The sequence below is a fragment of the Cuculus canorus genome, chromosome 1, assembly GCF_017976375.1.
Source record: "Cuculus canorus isolate bCucCan1 chromosome 1, bCucCan1.pri, whole genome shotgun sequence".
NCBI lineage: Eukaryota > Metazoa > Chordata > Aves > Cuculiformes > Cuculidae > Cuculus > Cuculus canorus.
The window spans coordinates 154,689,037-154,710,765 of NC_071401.1; the positions used below are offsets into that span (position 1 = coordinate 154,689,037).

The 21,729-nt window shown below is 46.9% G+C and overlaps 1 protein-coding gene across 6 annotated transcripts in view; it reads left to right on the forward strand.

The window, feature by feature from the left end:
- CACNA1I (calcium voltage-gated channel subunit alpha1 I) overlaps positions 1–21,729 on the forward strand; it is a 176,558-nt gene that overhangs the window by 138,119 nt on the left and 16,710 nt on the right. For all 6 annotated transcript variants that reach the window (XM_054086735.1, XM_054086745.1, XM_054086753.1 and 3 more), the window contains 19 exons: positions 364–515; positions 1,130–1,315; positions 2,003–2,120; positions 2,619–2,774; positions 3,274–3,364; positions 5,291–5,493; positions 6,680–7,096; positions 8,034–8,134; positions 9,203–9,326; positions 10,097–10,165; positions 11,105–11,289; positions 11,633–11,759; positions 12,894–13,019; positions 13,500–13,589; positions 14,567–14,759; positions 15,855–16,006; positions 17,654–17,763; positions 18,368–18,501; positions 19,259–19,329. In XM_054086735.1, coding sequence (XP_053942710.1) covers positions 364–515; positions 1,130–1,315; positions 2,003–2,120; positions 2,619–2,774; positions 3,274–3,364; positions 5,291–5,493; positions 6,680–7,096; positions 8,034–8,134; positions 9,203–9,326; positions 10,097–10,165; positions 11,105–11,289; positions 11,633–11,759; positions 12,894–13,019; positions 13,500–13,589; positions 14,567–14,759; positions 15,855–16,006; positions 17,654–17,763; positions 18,368–18,501; positions 19,259–19,329 — 2,805 coding nt within the window. The remainder of the gene's footprint in view (positions 1–363; positions 516–1,129; positions 1,316–2,002; positions 2,121–2,618; positions 2,775–3,273; positions 3,365–5,290; positions 5,494–6,679; positions 7,097–8,033; positions 8,135–9,202; positions 9,327–10,096; positions 10,166–11,104; positions 11,290–11,632; positions 11,760–12,893; positions 13,020–13,499; positions 13,590–14,566; positions 14,760–15,854; positions 16,007–17,653; positions 17,764–18,367; positions 18,502–19,258; positions 19,330–21,729) is intronic.

Here is a 21,729-nt window from a genome sequence, read left to right on the forward strand (position 1 = left end):
GATGACTTTTGCCCTGCTTCAAAAACTACTCCAATTCTTGCAAAAAGTAAAGAAGCCTTTAGCCAGGGGACTAGGGTATGGAGCAGGATGCAGGAGACACTTTGACAGTCTTGGCTGTGTGAATGGCTGTGGGGCTCCTAACCACCTCCAGTAAAAGTTTTGTTAGGGACATCATCTTTGATGAAGGTAGTAAATGTGCAAAGGAATTGGAATGCAAGTTGGCTCTATCCAGCTCCACTCTAATCCCACCCATGGGAGCTTCACAGCTCCCTAAAAACCTGTCCCCTGGGAATGGTGGAAGTTTATTTCCCATCATTTCAGGGCTCTTTCCATTCTGAATCTCTAATTTTGCTTTTTCTCCAGCCAGAAGAATTGACCAACATCTTGGAGATCAGCAACGTTGTCTTTACAAGCATGTTTGCCCTGGAGATGATCCTGAAACTTGCTGCTTTTGGACTCTTTGATTACCTCCGCAACCCCTACAACATCTTTGACAGTATCATCGTCATCATCAGGTGACAAAGGCCTTTGGGGTCAACTGAAATAGACACATAAAAGAGTACTGTAGAGCTTGCATGTTCTTATGTGCCTTTTCAAAAAGGAAGAGCTGAGCTGGTGCATAAGGCCAAGTCTCTTGCGAGATGAAGATGTCTTTTCCTGACTCTTAGTGACCCTAGGCAAACCTGATAGCATTTCTGCCTCTCCATTGTCTCCTCTGTAGAATGGAGGCAGTCACAGCTGTCTTGTAAATCCACAAAAAATATTAGCTGTGAAATATTTTGCAAACGTATAAATGAATGATGCTACAGAGGTTTAATGTGTGATGGAAGAACTTGCCTTGCTGAAACTTAATCCTTTCCTCATTCCTGCAACGTGCAGTGCCATGTTCGTGTTCTGAAGGGAGAAATGCAGCTTTCTACACATATAAACTACACATACACTGTAGTTTATACTTCTAATTTTAAAAAATACCTGTTCAAACAGATTTTCTCTGAAACCCTTATAAGCGTTCTGCCAGGGCAGAGGTGATAACTTGGATTAGCATTGTTATTCCTCTCTCTCTCCTGTTTGTTTACTTCTCTTATTCTTCTTCTATTCCTCACGCTCCCTGTGCCTCTCTGGGCCATAGCATCTGGGAGATTATTGGCCAAGCAGACGGTGGCCTCTCTGTGCTGAGGACTTTCCGTCTCCTGCGGGTGTTGAAGCTGGTGCGTTTCATGCCCGCACTGCGCCGCCAGCTTGTGGTGCTGATGAAGACTATGGACAACGTTGCCACCTTCTGCATGCTCCTCATGCTCTTCATCTTTATATTCAGGTGAGGAGACAGTTGCCTGACAGTGTTTGGGAGAGCCACTACATGGCTCATGTGGATGACAACTCCAGAGCGTGAATGTGTGACTTGTCTTGCCCCTTGCTCTAAGCTCAGGCAGCACTGAGAGACATCTGTTTGCTCATGAGGACTGAGGTTACTGCTGACCTAAATTGCGTTCAGCAGTTGAAAATTTGGCCTGGATGGGGTGGAGAAACTGCCACCAAATGTGCACATTGAACATCATGTCCCATTGCAGGATAGGTGAAGTCTTTTGGTAATAAGCAGCAGCTGCAAGGACAGTTCGGTTTGGAAGTTGTCTCTGACAGAAGGGCAGCAGGAAGCACCTCAGGAAGTTTGTCAGTGCATCCCATGGACCCAGTGGTAGGGAGATGAAGGAAAAGGAGAGCAAGCAAGAATGATGGGGAGAGCAGATCTGAGGGACAGGTTGGAGGGAATACTTGAGCTCTGAGGAAGTGCAGATGGGAAACAAGGTTTTATGGTAAGCTATAGAGATGCAATACAAAGCTTCTTCTTCACAGATAGGCCCAGTAATCTGGCTGTGTTGTTCTGCCCCTCATACTTGTCATGCTGCATTAGATTGTTGGGAGGAAAAGAGAATCCCTCTGATGAGCATATTGTGGTGGCAGAGTTATTTATATTTGACACTATCTCCTATTCCTTTCCTAACAGCATCCTGGGAATGCACATCTTTGGTTGCAAGTTCAGCCTCAGGACAGACACAGGAGATACAGTTCCTGACCGGAAGAATTTTGACTCCCTGCTGTGGGCCATCGTCACTGTTTTCCAGGTGAGCCCATTTTGCTTTCTGTGGGTGGGCCAGGGCAATGTGAAGAGGATCAGGAGGTGCTTTTTCTCATTGTGGAGCATTGCGTTTGCTCCTGGCAACAAGTAAGTTCATACTAAAGACTCTGGCATGCAGTGTTTGGAGAAGAACAGTTGTGTGTTGTAACCAAGTGGCTGTTCTATCTCTCAGATGGGGAGGTCTCCTTCCTTTCTAGGAGACACTTTGCAAAGGTCACTTCTGTTGTGGCTACTCCTGTGTTTGATGCCACCACCCTAGCACATGGCTGCCATCATGGTTGTTCTTGTTTCTTCTTGCTCAGCTAATGTTATCAGGGCAGTACAACAGCTGGACAGTGACAGTGGGCAGTGGGCATGTGGTTATGGGGAAGTTAAGAGGCCTGATGTGGTCCTGATGTGTATCCTTTCATTGTTTTTTTTTTTTCCTGGGAATTCCGTTCATGTTCTTCCTTCAAGTTTATGTAGCCTCTGCTCCTGGTTGCAGATCCTAACCCAGGAAGACTGGAATGTTGTGCTCTATAATGGCATGGCCTCCACCTCGCCATGGGCATCCCTCTACTTTGTGGCTCTCATGACATTTGGCAATTATGTCCTCTTCAATCTGCTAGTGGCTATTCTTGTGGAGGGCTTCCAGGCTGAGGTGAGTTGCTGATGAGTCCCCATTGTGATGAGGAATAGAGGTGCTAAAAAGGGACGATTTTGAGATACTTTGAGGGTATTAGGGTGGAGGACGCCCAGGCTATCACACCTCTGTCATTTCTATTGTTCAGTTCAGAGTGGGTTTAATTAAAAAAAAACCCAAACAACTACAATACAACAAACAAGCAAACCACAACCAAAATGAAACTCCCAAACCAACCCTGGTGTTGATCCTTGCAAGAAGGAGACATGCCCTCTGGTAGGGAGGTCACAATTTCCATCCTGTGCAACAGACCCTACCCTACTGGGGTGAGTCCTTTGACACTCCAAAAGCAAGAATGAAGTACCTTCGCCATCCCAGGTCACAAGAGACTCTTTCCAGTGATGACACTGATACCTGGCTGCCAAGGAGAATTTTAGAATTGTTTCAGCAATGAAAGCCAGGAACATATGGTCTTTTCTGTTTATGAGTTGCCAGCTTCTCAATTTGTGTGTTCCAGGGTGATGCCAACCGGTCATACTCAGATGAAGATCAGAGCTCGTCAAACATGGAAGATTTAGATCAGTGCCAAGAGGTCCAGGAAGGCTCAGGTACAATAGCTCGGCCTTGTTTGCTCACCTCCTATTGCTGTTGAATGAGAAACCTGAAAGCAGATTCTGAAGCAAATTCACTTGCATTTCCAAGAACATACTGGTTTTAATTTTGAACTCTATACTACTTTGCAGTGCTATCTATGGAAAAAACACGTAGCTGTGTTGGCGTCCTGAGGAATGTGATAGCGAAGAGGAGCAGTTCTTGAATAACCTAAAGAATGGCAAATAGGAGTGAGAAGTGAGACTGTCTCTGCTTAACTTCAGGGGCACTGTTTCAGGACCGCTGTGTCCAAGTCTGGGACCCACATTTAGATAGAGAATTTTAACATGTTAAAAAGGACTTAGACAAATCTTGAAGTCTTGACTCATAGCAAGAGGCTAAAGAACCTTAGAGAAACCAGAGAAGTGACTTGATTACACACTCTGTAAGCACCGACCATAAGGAGAAATTTCTGATGGTAGATGGCTCTTTAATTGAGCAGAAAAAAGGATAATGAAGTTGTAAGGGTTGGAAGCTGAAGCTAGACAAATTCAGACTGAAAAAAGCTACATATTTTTAAGGGAAGATAATTAGCTGTTGGAATAGTCTGCCTACAAACTACAAGGTAAGGTCTCCACTCCTTGAAATATTTCTTTGAAGACTGTGAGTATTTCTACAAGAGGCATTATACCTCAAACAGGTCTTGGTGGCAGGGAGCAGCAAGAGTAGCTTGCTCTGCAGCAGATGGTGAGCCAGGAGCTGAGGAGGAGGGACAGCCAGGCAAGAGAGCAGGGATCACAACCAAAAAGGCACAGTACTTGCACAAGGTGAGCAAAGCAGATTTGCTGACGCTTGCCAGGGTCAGCCAGTGGTTCAATGACTGCCAGGCAAGTCCACAGTGATGAGGTAAGTCTGAGCCAAGAAGTCGAGTCAGCAAGACAAGATCAGGATCATCAAGGTGCAAGAATATTCACAGTATAACCCGTACAAGGACCACAGCCATAGGTCTGAGCTTAAATGCAGCTCCCGTAGCAAGGAGCAGTGGCTCCAGTTTTGGCTTGTCAAAGCTCTTTCCTGTAACTTGGCTGTTTCCACAGCAGTTCAATCCTGGTGCATGGCTGCACCATATTAGAGCTTACCTTGAATGTAGGCAGCCAATCCCTTAGGAAGGCAGATGGGGAAGAGGCTGTAGATGCACTCACATCTGTGACACTGTGTGCAGGTAAGGATACGTGATCTTATTTATCCAATAGGCCAAATTAAAATGATTGTTCCAGTCCTTTCAAGCATTAAGCCCCAGTACCCATCCTCTCCATCCATCTCAACAAGTGCTGATGGTCATCCACAGCACCTAACATAGTCCTCAAGAGTGTCCTGAATCTTCAAGATCAATGATGAGTCATTTGAAGAAGCCCAGTGTAGTAGACTGGGATGAAGAGTACGATTGCAGGAATTTAAAGTTGACCCCAACACAGAGGTGGCTGCAGATCTCCCCACATCTTGGTCTCTTCCTCAATGTCCCAGCCTAACTTATTTAAATAGCCAGTCTGACAGTCAATGGTATTTGTTCAGACCTGAAGATGCAGATTTCTATTCTTGACATGCAGAAGCGTGCGCTGCTTCCCTTGTAACCAGGGTTTGGCTTCTTGCTTTGCCTGTCAGCCTGAATCTGCCTGACCAGCACTCTGCTTGTCTGTCTGGCCTCAGGTTACTGCCATTAGTTTTGGGGACTGAGGAGAATACTTCAAAGTCTTCCCAGTTTTCACTGCTTTTGCCACAACACCCTAAATCAGAAGGAATTAATGCTGATTGATGCTAACCAGCTAATATTGTTAGCTGCTGCTAATGTGCTAAACAGCTTAGACATTGAAACAGTCACTGGATAGTGAGGAACCCAACTTCTTCTTTTCTCTTTCTTCTTCTTTCTGTATATTTTCACCCAGATCCCAAGCTCTGTGCAATTCCTGTGACACCTAATGGACACTTGGACCCATCCTTGCCCTCTTCCAACCCATCAGTGGCTGCTGGGGGTGTCACCAACTCTTCACGCAATTCCCTGCAGCCTGACCAGATCCGTGTTGCTGTTGGCTCCCGGAAGAGCAGTGTGATGTCCCTGGGGAGAATGACCTATGACCAGCGGTCCTTGGTGAGTGAGTGAGTGAGTAGAAAAGTGTATCATACCCTTCTTTTGAAGTCCAAGTACTCTGTTGTCTTTCTGTCATCACCTTTCAATGACTATGAAAGATTGCTTTGCTGCTGTAGGCTTCTAACACAAGCATATTGTCTCTCTTTAGGAAGCCAGGTCAGTTCACAATATTTATCTAAATTTCCAGATTATTGATGTCTGTTTCCAGGTTATTGATCTATATTCTATTGAGTGTGGAGTTCAGCTCTTTCATATTCTCTTGGTGGAAGAGGAGGAACACTAAGGAGTTGGAGTCTCCCACTGAGAATGAAACACTTTTCGCCCCCTTGCCCTATCCTTATTTTCCTAGAGCACAGGATACCAAATGGTGCCCTGACTTAGTTAAGAGCACAGAAATATCTGCATGATGCCAGAACAGCCAAGTCCCATAGCAGATGGGTTTTCTGGAAGCTTTTGTAACAATGAAGAGAGAAATCTTGACTTGGAGCTCCCAATGGCAGTGCCCCTTAGCACTTCCCCAAGTACTGCTGACTGTTCAGCCAACGCATCTCAGACCTGTCCACGTTGTAACATCAGCTTCTGGGCTTTCTACTTACTGACACGCACAGCTTTGGGGGGATGCATTAGTGCTGAAAGGGTTCATGCCTCTATTACTTCTAAACAGAGACAGCTGGCAGCCACATACTACATGACGAGTTGCTGATGTGGTTAGACCAGACTGTAACCAACAAGACCGTTTCTCTTATTTCTTCCTTTTACTAAGGCTGTACTCAAAGATAGTGTGGCAGATCATCTATCACCCTATATCTTGTGTTATCCTTTACCCCAGGGCAGTGTAAAAAGCTGCCAGTCAGATTTTTGAGAGCTTTGTTCTTGCTGTGTACCGGTTTAAGTAACAACATCAGGAACCTGGCCTTTGTCTTTATTATTTACCTTTCCTGTAAGTCCTTTGCACACAGATGGTGCTATTAAGTAATCACAGCCAACACCACTGCTAACTCATCATCAATTTATTGTCAGATTTACAGAGATTGCTGCTAAATTCCCATCATGCAACTTCATTGACAGCTAGAAAATGGCAGCCTCCTGGCTTAGGAGCCCAGGAAGAAGTCTGCGATCTGATACAGGATTGCATGCTTCCTCCTTGTGCCTGGAGTCGCTGAGCCCAAGTCCCACTCTCTTACAGTCCAGCTCCCGCAGTTCCCACTACGGTGCCTGGGGCCGCAGCGGGGCCTGGAGCAGCCGTCGCTCCAGCTGGAACACCCTGGCTCGAGGGCACAGCCTGAAGCATAAACCTCCCTCTGCCGAGCACGAATCCCTCCTGTCTGGAGAGAGGCACAGAGCAGCAGATGGGGAGCCAGATGGGGCAGGAAGGGCGTTTCATCACCGCCGGACACTCTCCCTGGACAACAAAGGCTCCTGTGACCTGCTGGAGTTGGCCTCGGTCCCATCCAGCCACAGAGTGACTCGTAAGCTGGGAGCAGCCACTGGGGTCAGTGAGCATCAGGACTGCAATGGCAAAATGCCCAGCATTGCCAAGGAGATCTTCCCAAAGATGGACAACCGCAAGGAACGGGGAGAGGATGATGAAGAGATAGATTACGTGAGTACTTGGTAGAGGGAACATGGGATTACACTACAGTGCTGTGGGAACCCCCAAATCCATCTTCATGTTTCAGCCTCCCTGCCATGTGGTTGGGAGAGCTTGCAATGGTGCTTTAAGTACAGCTGGAGGACAACACTGAATGTAGATGGGATATTCTAGGCCCAGGCAAGCTCAAACTACATTGTCAGGTGGCCTGAATGGCAGTCGTGAAGATGGATGGTGGGAAGAAGACCGGTGTGGGGTCCGTGCATGTTCACTCGGAGGCTGTAATTTCTAAGCAGTGCAGCCAGTGATTTCTACAAGTTAGGAAAGGTCAGGCTGTGTGAGTAGTGAGAGCTTTGCATGGGCAACATCAGCAGATCAGAGCAAGAAGCATGGGAAAATGAGACAAGGCAAGCGAGTTTTGTGGCACCAACCTAGGAGACCACAATGACCAGTCTGTGAGCAGATCAAAGGAGGGGAAAAGTGGAGGGATGGTCAGTAGGAATTTGAACAGACATATATACTATATGACATTAAATCACCTCTGAGTCCAAGTGCCAACAGAAGGCTTTCCTGTCCTAGACTCTCATTTAGCTGAGCTGGCAATGAAACACTGTCCTCATGTAACAGAGCCACTCCAACAGCTCTGAGAAGGCATCATGGACAGCATTCTGCTCTAGAAAGGACACCAGCAGTTTTATTTGTAATGATTTGGGAAGGAAATGAGATGCTAAGAGATAAACAGGCCCTGGCAATGTAGCTCCTACCTCCTTTTCAGTGGCTTGTTGCTCCTTGAGTTCAATTTCTCATTCAGAGACTTAAAACAAGGCATGTAGTGCACCTGGGGAACTGCAGACAGTGGTGTTTTGGGATCGTATGTGAAAAGAAGAGTGCCTCTCTCGGGCAAGTGGGAAGATAATCAGTGGCACTTGCTTCTGCTGCATCCCTCCAGAGCCTGTGCTTTCGCATCCGGAAGATGATGGAAGTCTATAAACCAGACTGGTGTGAGTTACGGGAAGACTGGTCCATATATCTCTTCTCTCCACAAAACAGGTTTGTGCAGTTTTTGCCATGACAGGGTTGTGAAGATGGGCCAGATTCTGTTACCATGCTGGCCACATACCCTGAGCAGCATGTTAGGTTGCAACTTTAAACTTACCAGCTGGGAATGTGTTTTGTCTCTTCTGTCTCCTCTTCTACAGCCAAATGACACCTATTCCTTGATTCTGGAGATGAAAGGAAGCATGGGAATCCTAAATAGCTATTGTGATTTTTCCCTCCCTTTGGAGTATACCATTTTTCTTTTGTGTAATCATAAATATTTATAGCAAAGCAAAGCAGGGAATACTAACATTAACCCAAAAAGGAGAAGAAATGTATTATTTATGACTCCATAACACTGATATCTGCTCCCCTGGTACCAGAAAAGTCTCTCCATTTCATTTTCAGTCCCAGTACCAAAATATCAGTAGTCGTATCACACCTTTTAGAGCAAAGTTAGAATCGTTCTTGCCTGAAAAAAAAAAAAAGAAATTTGGAATAAATTCTTCCTGGTAAAGGAGTCTTCCCATCAGGAGAAAATGTCCATGTACCCCAGCAAACAGTATTCTCACCCATGTGCACCGCTTCTTGAAAAGAAGGGGGGTTCATTAGAGGTCATGAGAGAGAGCTCTTTGCTCTGTACAATACCTATGCTAATGGGTACAGTGCCTTTCAGAGCAGACAAAACTGTGTTCCCCTTGACAGCCAACCTACCTGCCCCTCCTCAGCTTTCAACATGCGGCCTCTTTACCTTGAGGTGATACAAAGTGTAAGTTTGAAAGGAAAACTGAAAATCAACCTCATCTCTGCAGAGCAAGAGAGGAGTGCTGAGCCTATTAGAAAACCACTCTGGCACTGGGGCAATGGGTGAAGCTTCAGCAGTTTGCTCTGCCCTTGCTCTGCTCCCTGTGTGACCCTGAGCTACCCTGGGATATTGCCATTGCAGCAGACGTTGGTGTCAGTGGTAGAAAAGCTGCTATGACAGAGCTCAGTTTTGGCCAGACCTCTCAGTTCTCTGTCTTCATAGTTCCTAGCCTTGCTGTGACCAAGGCACAGGTGCCTACTGGAACTCTCTTGCAGGTTTCGCCTTCTCTGCCAAACCATCATTGCTCACAAGCTCTTTGACTACGTTGTGCTGGCCTTCATCTTCCTAAATTGCATCACCATTGCCCTGGAGAGACCACAGATTGAACACAGAAGCACGGTGAGCACATTTCCTCCCACCTGCTTTTTTAGCAAAACCTCTGACAGAGGTTCGTAAGTGTTCCTGGAACTCATATGAGCTCTGGAAGAGCTTCAGCATTAACACCAGCCCCCACTCATCTATTCAAATGTCCAAATATTAGTAATTTACATAGTGTGTTCTTCCCCTGCAGGGTCTTATAATGGAGCATCACACTTTATAATAGAGTAATCCTACTTCCCTCCCTCTTGGAGAGCAAGAGAGTCCCCCAGCCATCTGCAGTTAAGAGATGACTGGCAAAATGGACAGGGACTGGAAACTAAAACATAGAAGTAACTTCCATTCTGTAGAACTGGCATGTCACCTTTCATGTGTGCTGCTTTTGAGCTGTCTCGGAGATGGCTCAAGCTGGCAAGTGAAATGGCTTTTTCTGCCTCTCTGCCTCAGCTGACACCCAGGCTTAACTGCACTTATGCACAATCCAATGGTTGGTGTTCAGCAGCTCTTCAGGAACGAGTCCCAGGTTAACACTGCAGGTCAGAACAGGTCAGGGAGTGCCTTGAAACCACATCTGCAGGATGCATTGCAAAACCCGTCCACTGTGCTCTTGCAGAATTGTGTAGGATCCTGTCCAGCTGTGGCACACGGCTGAGCTAAGGTGTGTGAGCTAAAAGCTGCCCAGCACTGACTTTTGCCAAAGGCACCTCTCATTTCCCCAATTTTCAGATCTGGAAGAGGTTAAAATACATTTAAGGCCTTTTCCTGTTTTGTTTTGTTTTTTTTTTTTCTAGGAGAGGATCTTTCTCACTGTGTCCAACTACATTTTCACAGCAATTTTTGTAGCTGAGATGACACTGAAGGTAAGTTACTGTGGAGATGATCAGCTCAGAACCTTTTCCCGGTGTCAGGAACAACATGTGGTTTGCTCAGCACCCTTCTAAAATCTCTCCATCCTTTCAGTGTGTCAGTCCTTCCCCTTACCTTGGTAAAGAACAGTCTGAGGCTGAGTCCCTCTTGTCAGGCATGGAAGGGATGTTTATCATAGTCTTTAAATCCAAAGAGATGTTAGTATCTGGTGGGAATAGCTGGCCTCCAGGTATGAATTTTGTAATAACATCAAATGTCCATTCCCTTCTTCTTGGGGCAAGCATAGGGGACTTAACAATACAAATAACATGCTCTTAGTTGAAATAATTGTGTAATAGGTGTCTAAGCACTTCACAACAATAGGAAAATCTTGTTTCCCCGCCCCTTTTGGTTGGGAAAGAGTCATAAAACTGAGTACGGACAGTCTCAAAACTGGGTGCTTGAACTTAAACACTGATATTCATACCTAAATTGTGGCCATGATTTGCAGAGTGTTCAGCTCTCCCCAAGGCCAGTGGTGTCTGTAGCACATGCTTGTGTTAAGAAGTGTCAAGAATCAAACTACTCCTTTAGGAGCCAAAGTATGAGTTTTGGTGCCGAATTTTACCTCCTGGGTGATCTCCAGGCTGGGAGACTTGCCCTGAGTCTGTGGTATGGCAGGGAGAGGTTTCCTGCCTCTTCCCTACAGTGTCTCGTTGCCCAGGGAGGCAGAGGAAAGATGAGAAGGCCCTGTTATTGCTGGAGTTACGTGCCACCGCTTTCCCTAAAGACAGTTTCCCTCCTAGTCTTCCAGGTGAAAGGAAAATATACCACACCAGTATCATGTGGATTTGATAACTGTTCCCCACCCTCTCCTACTCACCACATCTGGCCTCTTCCAGGCAACAAGGAGAGAAGCCTTTTAACCCCTCCTCCTCTCCCCTTTCTTTCAGGTGGTCTCTCTAGGCCTGTATTTTGGGGATCAGGCTTATCTCCGCAGCAGCTGGAACATCTTGGATGGCTTCTTGGTCTTCGTGTCTCTCATTGACATTGTGGTGTCTGTGGCCTCTGCTGGTGGTGCCAAAATCCTAGGGGTGCTGCGGGTCCTCCGGCTGCTGCGCACCTTACGTCCACTCCGGTCAGAGCCCCACTGATCCCTGCTTGGGCCCTCTTCCCACTGGGCTCCCCCTAGGAAGGGTCCCAGGGTCAGATCTTTGCTGCGCCAGGCAAAGTGTAGTCTTTGATGAGACATTAGCTATGGGGAAGTTCCCATTGGCCAGCCATATTGCCCTGGCCCTGGATATACCTTGTCAGACAACTAACCCATAGGAGAGAAGAGGCTTTTTATTGCATTAAAGTGATTCCCGCTGATGGGACACTGCACTGGGAGAGGAGGGATCTGTTGCTGCTGGAAATACTTAGCTTAAGCCAAACATCCCTGCCCTGTCCCTCTGTCACCCATCCCCTTCCTTCCCTTCCAGGGTAATCAGCCGAGCCCCTGGCCTGAAGCTAGTGGTGGAGACACTCATTTCTTCCCTCAAGCCCATAGGAAACATTGTCCTCATCTGCTGCGCTTTCTTCATCATCTTCGGCATCCTGGGTGTGCAGGTAGGGTTATTACTGCCCATCAGTCAGTCACTCCCCTGCCCTCATCTCTACCATGGACATCAAACAGCCCCCATACCTTCACCCCTACCATGGACACCTGTAACCACAGGTACAGGCACAGGGAACTGAACAGAGCGGGAGGGACAGGCAAGCCAACAAACTGTCTGCAACTGCCCTTTTCCATGAGCTGTCTCCCACCGTGATATCCCAACAGCCTTTAGCAAAGACAGACAGGTGCTCAGCAAGTGCAGGTGTTGCTGGATGTGCAAGATAGGAGTTAACGCTTGCACCTGGAAGGAGTTGGATAAGGGTTGGGATCAGTGTTACAGAGAGAGCCTAGGCCTGGCATGGCACAAGGTTTGCTTGACATGTCCATGCCACACCATAAGAGCAAGAAGGTCAGCGCCTGCTTGCACAAACCCTGCCTCCAGTCAGCTCTGAGCCCTAAATCCACCCCCAACCTTCTTTTATTTTATTTAATCCTCTTCATTTTTGGCTATTGCATTGCAGAGGAGCAAGGGTGTGGGCGTTACTTCCATCTCGGGGAGTGTGCTATACTTAGTCTGCTCTGAGGCATTTGTATAAATGCACAATCCAGTACCTTCCATATGGAGAAAGGAGCCCTGGGCAGAAGAGCCACAGCAGTGCAGTGCAGCTTTGTGGAAAAAAACAAAAACAAAAACCAAACAAAACATCTGAGAAGAAGGGGATGGTTTTTTTCTGGTTCTTTACCCTCAGATAAGATCTTCTTTTCCCATCAGCTCTTTCAGTAACTGGGAAGCAAAAGGGAGAAGCTACTCTTGACAACCTAATAGAAGATTTTTTTCCTTTTAGGCTGGTGGCTCTAATTAGGCCCGTAAAGGCTGCCCTATGGCTGTCAGATAGTGAGGGCTTATGGTCAGTGCTGGCCTGGGGCAATGGAGAAGGCTGAAAAGCCAGGTGTAAGTTTATCACTGTGGCCCTCGCTCCTCTTAGCAATGTATGAGCCTGTGTTGTTAAATGGTCCTCCCTTTCTATTCTACCTGGCTTACATCCCTGGTAGCCCATTCACCATCTTGGGAGCTTTTGCACATCCTATGAAGCATGGGGGACCTCGGGGAGAAAGGGGTTGATGGGGTCACTCCCCTCCTGCAGCTCTTCAAGGGCAAGTTCTACCACTGCCTGGGAGTCGACATCAGGAACATCACCAACCGGTCTGATTGCATGGCTGCCAACTACAAGTGGGTTCACCACAAGTATAACTTCGACAACCTGGGACAGGTGAGTGTGCCTGCAGCCTCTGTTTCTGATGTTGACCCAGCTTAGGGCTTGTCTCCTCCTCTAAGTACCACTCCCCAGGGCACAGATGCAATGCCTGGAAAGCCTGATCCCTGGGCTAGGAGGGTTGGTTACTTGGCATGGGTATCCATGCAGAAACTGTGTCACTAGTGGGTTTCTACCAAGATACTTACAGGTTGCAGGAGAAAGAAAAGTGGTGGCAGCAGAGAGCTTGATTTTCTTTTTCCTTTTGCCGCAAAGCAGATGTTCTTCATGACCTCTCTCCTCTCGTGGGTCTGGCTGCACATGGCTTCCTGTACACCCTCCCTCTCCTCTGCGGGGGAAGGAGCAGGTTTTGATGAGTGCAGAGACGCAGTCAGGAAGAGCATTTCAATGTTGTGTGTGTTAGAGCATAAACCCGCGATTTTTTCCCAGCCTGCCAGTTGCACCTGCTCCACATCTGCTTTGCTTTGTGTATTGCAGGCTCTGATGTCCCTGTTTGTTCTGGCTTCCAAGGATGGCTGGGTTAATATCATGTATAATGGACTAGATGCTGTGGCTGTTGACCAGCAGGTACGAAGACTTTGTGAGATGATCTGTGTGAGTTTTCCTGGGCTAGTAAGATGGAAGCATGCTGTAACACCCTGCTTCAGACACCTCCCTCAAACCAGTAGTCTCTTCTAGGACCCTTAATGAATCCTTTCCTTACCTAGTTGCAAAGGGTCAAGGTCATGCCTGATCCATGCAGGGAGGTGCAGCTGTGGCCATGTGGTGGGTTTCTGTAGTAATTCTCACCCTCTACTCAGTTTTGATCATGCTGCAGGTCTTTATCTATTTGTAGTGATGAAGTAATAATGCCATGTGTCTTTCTGAGCAGTCTGGCTCTCTCCTGGACCACAGATGGTTATTTTAATACCCTGTAAAACAGGGTTTGTTGGGTGGCTGCCCACTGCATCCCTGTTCCTCCACTGCTAAGGCAGTGATCTGTTGTGTGTCCCTGCCGTGGGCTGCAGTACCACAGGCCTGAGCCTCAGGGATGGTGCTTCATTTACCTCTAAACCTCTGCACAAGGTGCACCACTATTGGCTTTGTAGGCTCTTCGTCAAGACACCCAGACAAAAGTCAGGACCTCTTTCTCTCTGAGCCCGAATGACATTTTTATTCTGGTCTCATTGCTATTTTGGGGATATATGGATTTGGTCTCTACTTTTCCTAGAGCCAAAGGTGTTCCTTATGCCTGGCCACCTATTCTACCACATACTGGAGTTGTACCCCGGCCATGGACAGGATTCTGCCTGAATCATGGGTGACTCTGTGCGAGCTGGCCTTGACTCCCACCAGCTCCACCAGCCACCAGCTGATGCCAAAAACCAGTCAGCCAATCACAAAGCGCCTTGCCTGTATCCCCAGCTCTTTCCAGTGCACTTCCCTGATATCCACAACCCTTTCCCACCTCCCCAGAAGCCAGCTACCATGACAGGTTCCTCTATCATTCCCATACTGCCACACATCCAACTAATTGATTGCCTTTATTCTCCCTCCTCCTTCAGCCAGTGACCAACAACAACCCCTGGATGCTCCTTTACTTCATCTCCTTCCTTCTCATCGTCAGCTTCTTTGTGCTCAACATGTTCGTAGGGGTGGTGGTGGAGAACTTCCATAAGTGCCGGCAGCACCAGGAGGCTGAGGAGGCGCGCCGGCGGGAAGAGAAACGCTTGCGCCGCCTGGAAAAAAAGCGAAGGAGTAAGGCACAGCCTAAGTGTTTGGTTGGTTCGTAGGCCAAGATTTTCTGAGAAAAACCTTCTCCTCTTCTTTTTCTTTTCTGATGGACCAGTCTTCAAAATGCATCGCTTGTGGCTGTGCTCTCAGCCTTCCTCCCTGTGCTGCTGCCATGTAGCTACACACCTCACTGGGGTAGTCTGGGGAAGTGGGGTGGCTCACGACATCTGCTAGGACTCCGGAGAAGCAACTGGGGTTTTAGCACCCTGCCCCTCAGGACATAAAATGTACCAAAAATACCCCTGTGCTCCTGCTGATGTGCACTGTTGTCGCAGGATGTGCGTGCATTGGTACAATTCCTGAGCTTGGGATAGTCCCAACTAGGCTTTCTCAACCCAGCTGGTGTTTGAAGGAAGACCTGGACAGACCATCCTTTGTGCTTAAACTCAAATTTAAAGAGGGAGGGTTAAAAAGAGGAGGAAGACCCATGTGATTTTTTTCCTGGCTCTTTCCATCAACGTTGCAAGTGTTACTACTTGGGGTCCCAGACCCTCTGGGGTGAAGAATGCCATCATCCTGGTGTTCCCATACTCCTTTGTATTACTTTTAGACAAAAACTGCAAAAGCATAGTTGCCCCTGGAAATCATTCCTGCTACCCCACACTGACAGTTTTCTTCCATTCACAGCCTGTGGACATGCTTTCCCTTCCTCTGCTCACATTTTTCCCTCATTCTTGTGACACCCTGGGGCCTCCCCTGGAACCATCTGCTCCCTTTTGTCATTTGTGATCTTAATTTGTTGAGGCATGAAATGCTGATTTAGCACCATTCCCACAAACATAGACTAACATTTTCTTTCTAGCATTTCTTTTCTTGTCTTTTTTTTCCACATATTTTTCCCCACTTGCCTCTTATCCTTTTTTTGCATTTTTTGTCTCCTTCCTATGTCCCTTATCCTTTACCTGTCCTTTCCCTGTTTTTTTCTCTCTCCTGCCTTCATTCTCTTTTCTTTCAACACTTATCACCACTTTTATGCCTGCTTCCTTCTCGATGTTTCTTACCCATTTCTCTTCTTTCAATTTCTTCCTAACTCTGCCCATCTTCCTCTTTCCTCTGAAGAGGCACAGCGTTTGCCGTACTATGCTACCTACTGCCCCTTACGCCTCCTTATTCATTCGGTCTGCACCAGCCACTATCTGGACATCTTCATCACTTTCATCATCTGCCTCAACGTGGTCACTATGTCCCTGGAGCACTACAACCAACCTGTGGTGAGTGAGATCATGGAGATAAGCCCTACTTCTGGTTATTATGTTGTTTTCCTACAGCTTTCTGATGACCACTGCCCACCAGAATAGGTAGGACACTTGAGTGTCTCTAAAACGTACCATTAAAGTGTGGCAAGAGTTAATGTAGAAGGTAAAGTTATGTGAAGAGTTTCAAATATATGCAGAAAGGCAGGCCCTGCTCAGATACTTGTTATCCATCAAAATCTACAGAGATAATGTATCTAAGCAAGAGTTGGGCCCCTAGAAAGCATGGTGCAATTGAATCTCTGTGCTTTATATTATTAAGTGGGTGTGTGGGTCACCCAAATTTAGCTGCCTGGTCTGCTTTGTATGTTCCCCTAAATCCTGACAGGAGAAGCGGTGGGAACAGTGGAGTCCTGGGATCTTCAGGCTTTCCATCAGTTTTCCAAATGTCAATTCAATTCTCCTGTTGTATGGCCTGAGCTGAGAGGACTAGAGTGGCTGGTTGTGTGTTATGAGATGGGATATCTTTACTGAGCCACCTTTTTTTGTGTAAGAGGATCTGCAGGAGCAAAGTGCTGAGCAGAGCCTCTCTCAGCTACAGGGGCTGATTCCCAGAAAAGGGCCTTGAAGGCCAAATAAGTTTTATACTTTGGTTGAGGAAAACAGGTAACTCTCAGTGTTCCTGGCAAAGCTCTAGATGCCTTTGATAAAAAATATGTGCATTGCACAAATCAAAGGAGCTTTCTGCCTCCATATGTAAACAAAGCATTCATCCTGTTATCTGCCCAGTGGCATTTCAGTTTTCTCTTCAGGACATCCTTGGTTGAGGTGACAGCTCTGGTGCCTAAGCAGATGCTGTCCATGGCAGCTCAGGGTTTGATCAGGAACTGAACCTATCTGTCCTCATTCAAATCCACTGCCAGTCTCCTCTGTTTCTCGCCCATCTTACCCAGCTGCTGACCTTTAACTTGCCCTTGCTGGTGCCCAGTTTTACTCTGCAGGGATTCTCAACCTTCATCTGTTGTCATCTTCACGTCAGGCCTTTGTTCCTGAAGAAATCACCACTTTTCCTTACTCCTCAGCTCCTTCTGGGGAACACAGGTCTAGTCATGCCAGCCTGCTCTCAGGCTCTGCTAAAGAATCTTGGCAAAGCCCTTTGAAGCCTTCCAGTACAAAGTGCCACCAAATGGTAGCATGATGTGTGCCTGCCCCAAACCAAGGCACAGAGAGGTTTCCTCCCATTAGAGATAACGTATGTCCACAACTGGAGCAACCTTTGTGCCTCACTTCTGATTAAGAGCTATGCCAGTGCCATTAACATAGTGGCATCCAAGTGGCATGGGCTGCTGGCAGAGGAGGAGACTATGGTAATTGCTGGATTATCCTTGCAACAGCTGCCTACTCCCCGTTATGCTAAAAAGCACATGAGAAAGGAGCAATAACTGATCCTGAGAACAGCATGGGTCATGGGGGTCAGCTGGTGGTTGCCTTTAGTAGATAGCCTCAACATTCAAGTAGGTAGGAGACATAGGGCACCTTCCGCACCTTCTAATGAATTCCTGGCACTCAGGAGAATGCTCCCCTCTCCCTCCACTCCCACTGCAGATTATGATTGATGTTACTTTCGCCTCAATTCTTTACCGTGTCTTGTCTTTCTGCTGGCAGTCCTTGGAGACCGCCCTCAAGTACTGCAACTACTTGTTCACCACTGTCTTTGTGTTGGAGGCAGTGCTCAAGCTGGTGGCATTTGGTCTGCGCCGATTCTTCAAAGACAGGTGAGCAGGGGGTTATGTCAACTGTGGCTGTGGGACAACTAGGGTGGAGGTTTTTAGGGTGGATCTCTATCTGGAGCGTGAGGTGGTAACAGAGTGCTCTGCCTCCTACTTCTGTATAGTATGGACCTAGCCTCAGCCCACGTGCGCTTCAGCAGAAATACCTAGGCAGTAACAAGAGTTGTCCAAAAACTGCCTCTTGATTGGCATCTACTGTTTAGACTTGAAAGTAAAGGAGGGAGGGTTAGAGAGAGCCATTTTTTTCCTGCCCTTGAGGCAAACTGAGAGGAAGTTGGAGCAGACATGTATAACACAGCTGATTCGAGGTAGTAAGGCCGTAAAAAGCTGAGCCCATTAGTCAAAGCATAGCACCATAGTAACACAGCTCCATGCTTTCAGATCAGGCTGGCTTGCCTCTGGCTGCTCAGGGTGTGTGCAAAGTGAATCTCTGTTTGTCTGCAAAAGCCCATATAGGCTGACTCAGAGTGGGGCCTTGAGTTCACACATATAAAGAAATATTTAGGTTAAAGTGCAGACGATTCACTTCTTTTTCAGGGAAATGGAAAAACTCCATCTTCCTTAATTCTTTTCAATTTTTCTTCTTAAGGTGGAACCAACTAGACCTGGCCATTGTACTGCTGTCTGTCATGGGCATCACGCTGGAAGAGATTGAAATCAATGCTGCTCTCCCAATTAACCCCACTATCATCCGGATCATGAGGGTGCTGCGCATTGCCCGGGGTGAGAGAGACGCTGTCCAGAGGCAGGGATGTAGGTGGCCATGGAACATGACTTGGTGCCATGACTCATTGAGCAGTGGCTGTAGAGTCATGGGCTCCTCCTGTCCCTAGCCCTGGCAGGAAGGAAGGGGATGTGATGAAGGACAGCCTAGAGGCTAAGGCTTTCTGGCTTCCTTAAGCCAGGGATTTAGATGTGGTGGTTTTAACAGGAGGTGAAGGACCAGGAGGGTGAGCAGATCATGCCAGAGCTGAACTTTCCCTGTTATTCTTTTTATGGGGCAAGTATGACTGTAGTGTTTGCAGAAGGGGCCACCAAGCTGGTTGAAATTTGCACTGGGAGGGGACTGAATCTTCCTGGTGGTGGCCAAGATGTGCTAAGCTGCCTTAACACATGGTGGCTGGAGGAAAAGAAAGTGATGGAATGAAAAATCATGGCAGAGGGAGAATTGTCATACAGAGTGCTGGGAGAATGAGGGCTGTTGGCCAGGATGTCTGGGTGATGCAGAAGTCCAATAGGTATGGGTGGCAGAAGCAGTGTTTGTTAAGAAGGAAATACACTGGGGGAGAAAGAATCACTGGGGTCATACAGTCAATAGAAGTGGGTAAACGGAGAACTGGGCCAAAGGGGACGATATAGTTTTTCTAGGGAAAGGGAAGACAGGACATCTGTCCTGTGCAACTGCCATCAGTAAGCCACACAAAGGGTGGACCTTTTGAGCTCGGTCTGAGTGACGCTTCTCTTGTGCTTGTTGTGGCAGTTCTGAAGCTACTGAAGATGGCCACAGGAATGCGAGCACTGCTGGATACCGTTGTTCAAGCCCTGCCACAGGTAAACCAGACCATCTGTCCCAAAGACTCTCCTTTTATCACAGAATCATAGAATAGTTTGGGTTGGAAAGGACCTTTAGAGGTCCTCTAGTCTGATCCACCTGCCGTGCACCATTTTTTCCAAAGGGCTGATTCTTGTGTGAGTCTCAGGTGGTCTCTACTGTGTTGTCCAGGCAGCAGCCTGAAGGCGGGATCTAAGTTTTCTTGTCAGTCGTGGGAGTACAGCTCTCCTCAGATAGGTTTTGTCCAGGTTATCCTGTCTATCAATAGTATGCAGTCAACTTCATGCCTCTGTTCTCCAGTGAATGAATAAAATAGGGATTGATTCCTGGGCAGGTTTCTTTCCATTGTGTCCAGATAGCGTATACCACTTGCAACCAGTCCCCAGCTCCTCTCTCCCCTCTCCATTAGAATGGGAGAGTGACTGGCAGCCATTTCAGGAGGAAAAGAGGCCTTTACATCTCTGCCCCTCTCACCCTTCTCCACATGTGTCCCATTTTCCCCCTCCTCTCTTTCATTCACACTCCCACAACTCCTTTACTTAGCCAGTGCCTCCCCCTCCCTACATTCTTTTCTTCCTTCCTCCTCCTGGATCCCTTTGTGGTTTTGAGCCTCTCATGTATCAGAAGCAGTGACACGCTCTGTTGTGGCTCACACAGCCGGCAGTTAAATGTCTACTGCAAGACAGCTAGACAGAAGGATTTCATGAGCTGTGAGCGGCAGCTGTTCCCAAATGAGATGCTGACACAGTGCTTTGTGCAAGCTTCAAGCCCACTGTGAGGATACTCTGTGATGGATGAGGAACCAGGGAGACTGGTCTCCTTCCTTTTGGATCCTCTAGAGAGAACTGTTAAGCAAGGAGTAATGGCACCAAGTGGCTCTACTGATCATACATCAGACCATTGCCCTGGCAGGACATGAGCAGGCAGCTAGCTTGCATGATATCAAAATGCATGGGCATTTGTCAGTTGATTTATCAGCTAATGTGCCAGTCTCAGTGAGTAATGCAGAGCTGAGAATCAATCTGTAAACAGCATGGGTACTTAACCAAGGAGTTTGTTTCTGATGTTGGTGACAATAAATGTCAGTCTGAATTAGAAGAACCTTGTGGCACAAAAGTGAGGGGGAAACAAGGTGATCTTTCCTGGATCCTGTGCTCTGTCTGATCTCTCATGCTTTTTATTAGACATAATAATTTTTATTTTTATATAATAATAGTAATAAAAATTAAAATATCCTAAATATTAATTATATTATTAATATTGTCATCCAGAATAGTTGGAGGGTGAGATACTATGGACTATGGAAAAACCAGCAGATTAAGGTTGTTCTTACAGCAGGCAGCTTTGGGCCAGTACTGTTTATTAATTCTGGCTCTGCTGCCCTAAGCCTGGCTCAGCGCACCTTCTTTGCACCTTGCTCTTTTCCACTCCGGGAGCTACAACAGCTGATTAGCTCAGGCGAGGATCTGGAATGGAGCAGGTCTCTGGATCTAGCATCTGCATGTCTGTGGCATGTTTAATCTGCAGCCCAGATAAATACAACACACAGATGTTAAGAGTTGGCTGAAGTAAAACCCGGAAGACTTCAGTAAAAGGACTCTGCAGTATATTTGCACTTAAATGGTGACAATCAACTTCCACCCCCAAAATATGAAGAGTAAATAGGAAAGGAGGGAAGATGTGTATCCCTGTCATATAGAGGGAGAAACGGAGCCATTAGGCAGTGAAGTGTTTTTCTCAGGATTGCAAAAGGCACAGCTGGAACCTCAGCTCAAGCCTCTGAGTCCTGCTGTCTGGTCCTAACCACAAACCACAAGTATATTCTTCCATAATTTATCTTTTTTCTCTCTCACATTCACCTACAGCTCTTTTGCTAACCGAGATGATAGGTCACATCTTTTGGAGGCAATTAGTATCTGCCACAAAACCCTCACAAGCAGATATCTAAAGGTCTAGCCTCTAGGTATCCCTTGAAAAGTAATATCGAATAGTACTCAATCCTTGCAGCATCAATCCACTTCCTATTGATTGGCTCTTGCTTCCTCTTGTAACAGTTTGCCTTCATTTGATGATGTTATACAATAGAGGGATCAGAAACCACTAAACAGTTACAGTTGTGTAAAAATCTGCACTTGAAGCAAGGCTCAAATCCCCAAGTTTCGCTGTCAAAAGATTGGATTTAGTCTCCCTATTTTATCCACTGATTCTTCAGGGGACAATTGAGTTATCTGTAATATTATTCTCCAAGATTTATTGGCTTTGCCAAAAGAAGCGGTTTAAAATAAGCTGTCCTCTCCCTTGTGCTTTTTCCTCCTCTCGACCTTTCTCTTTATGTTTCTAGAGCCCAGATACACATCAGGGATTTTTGGTTTGCTAATGGCATATAAGCTATCTCCAGT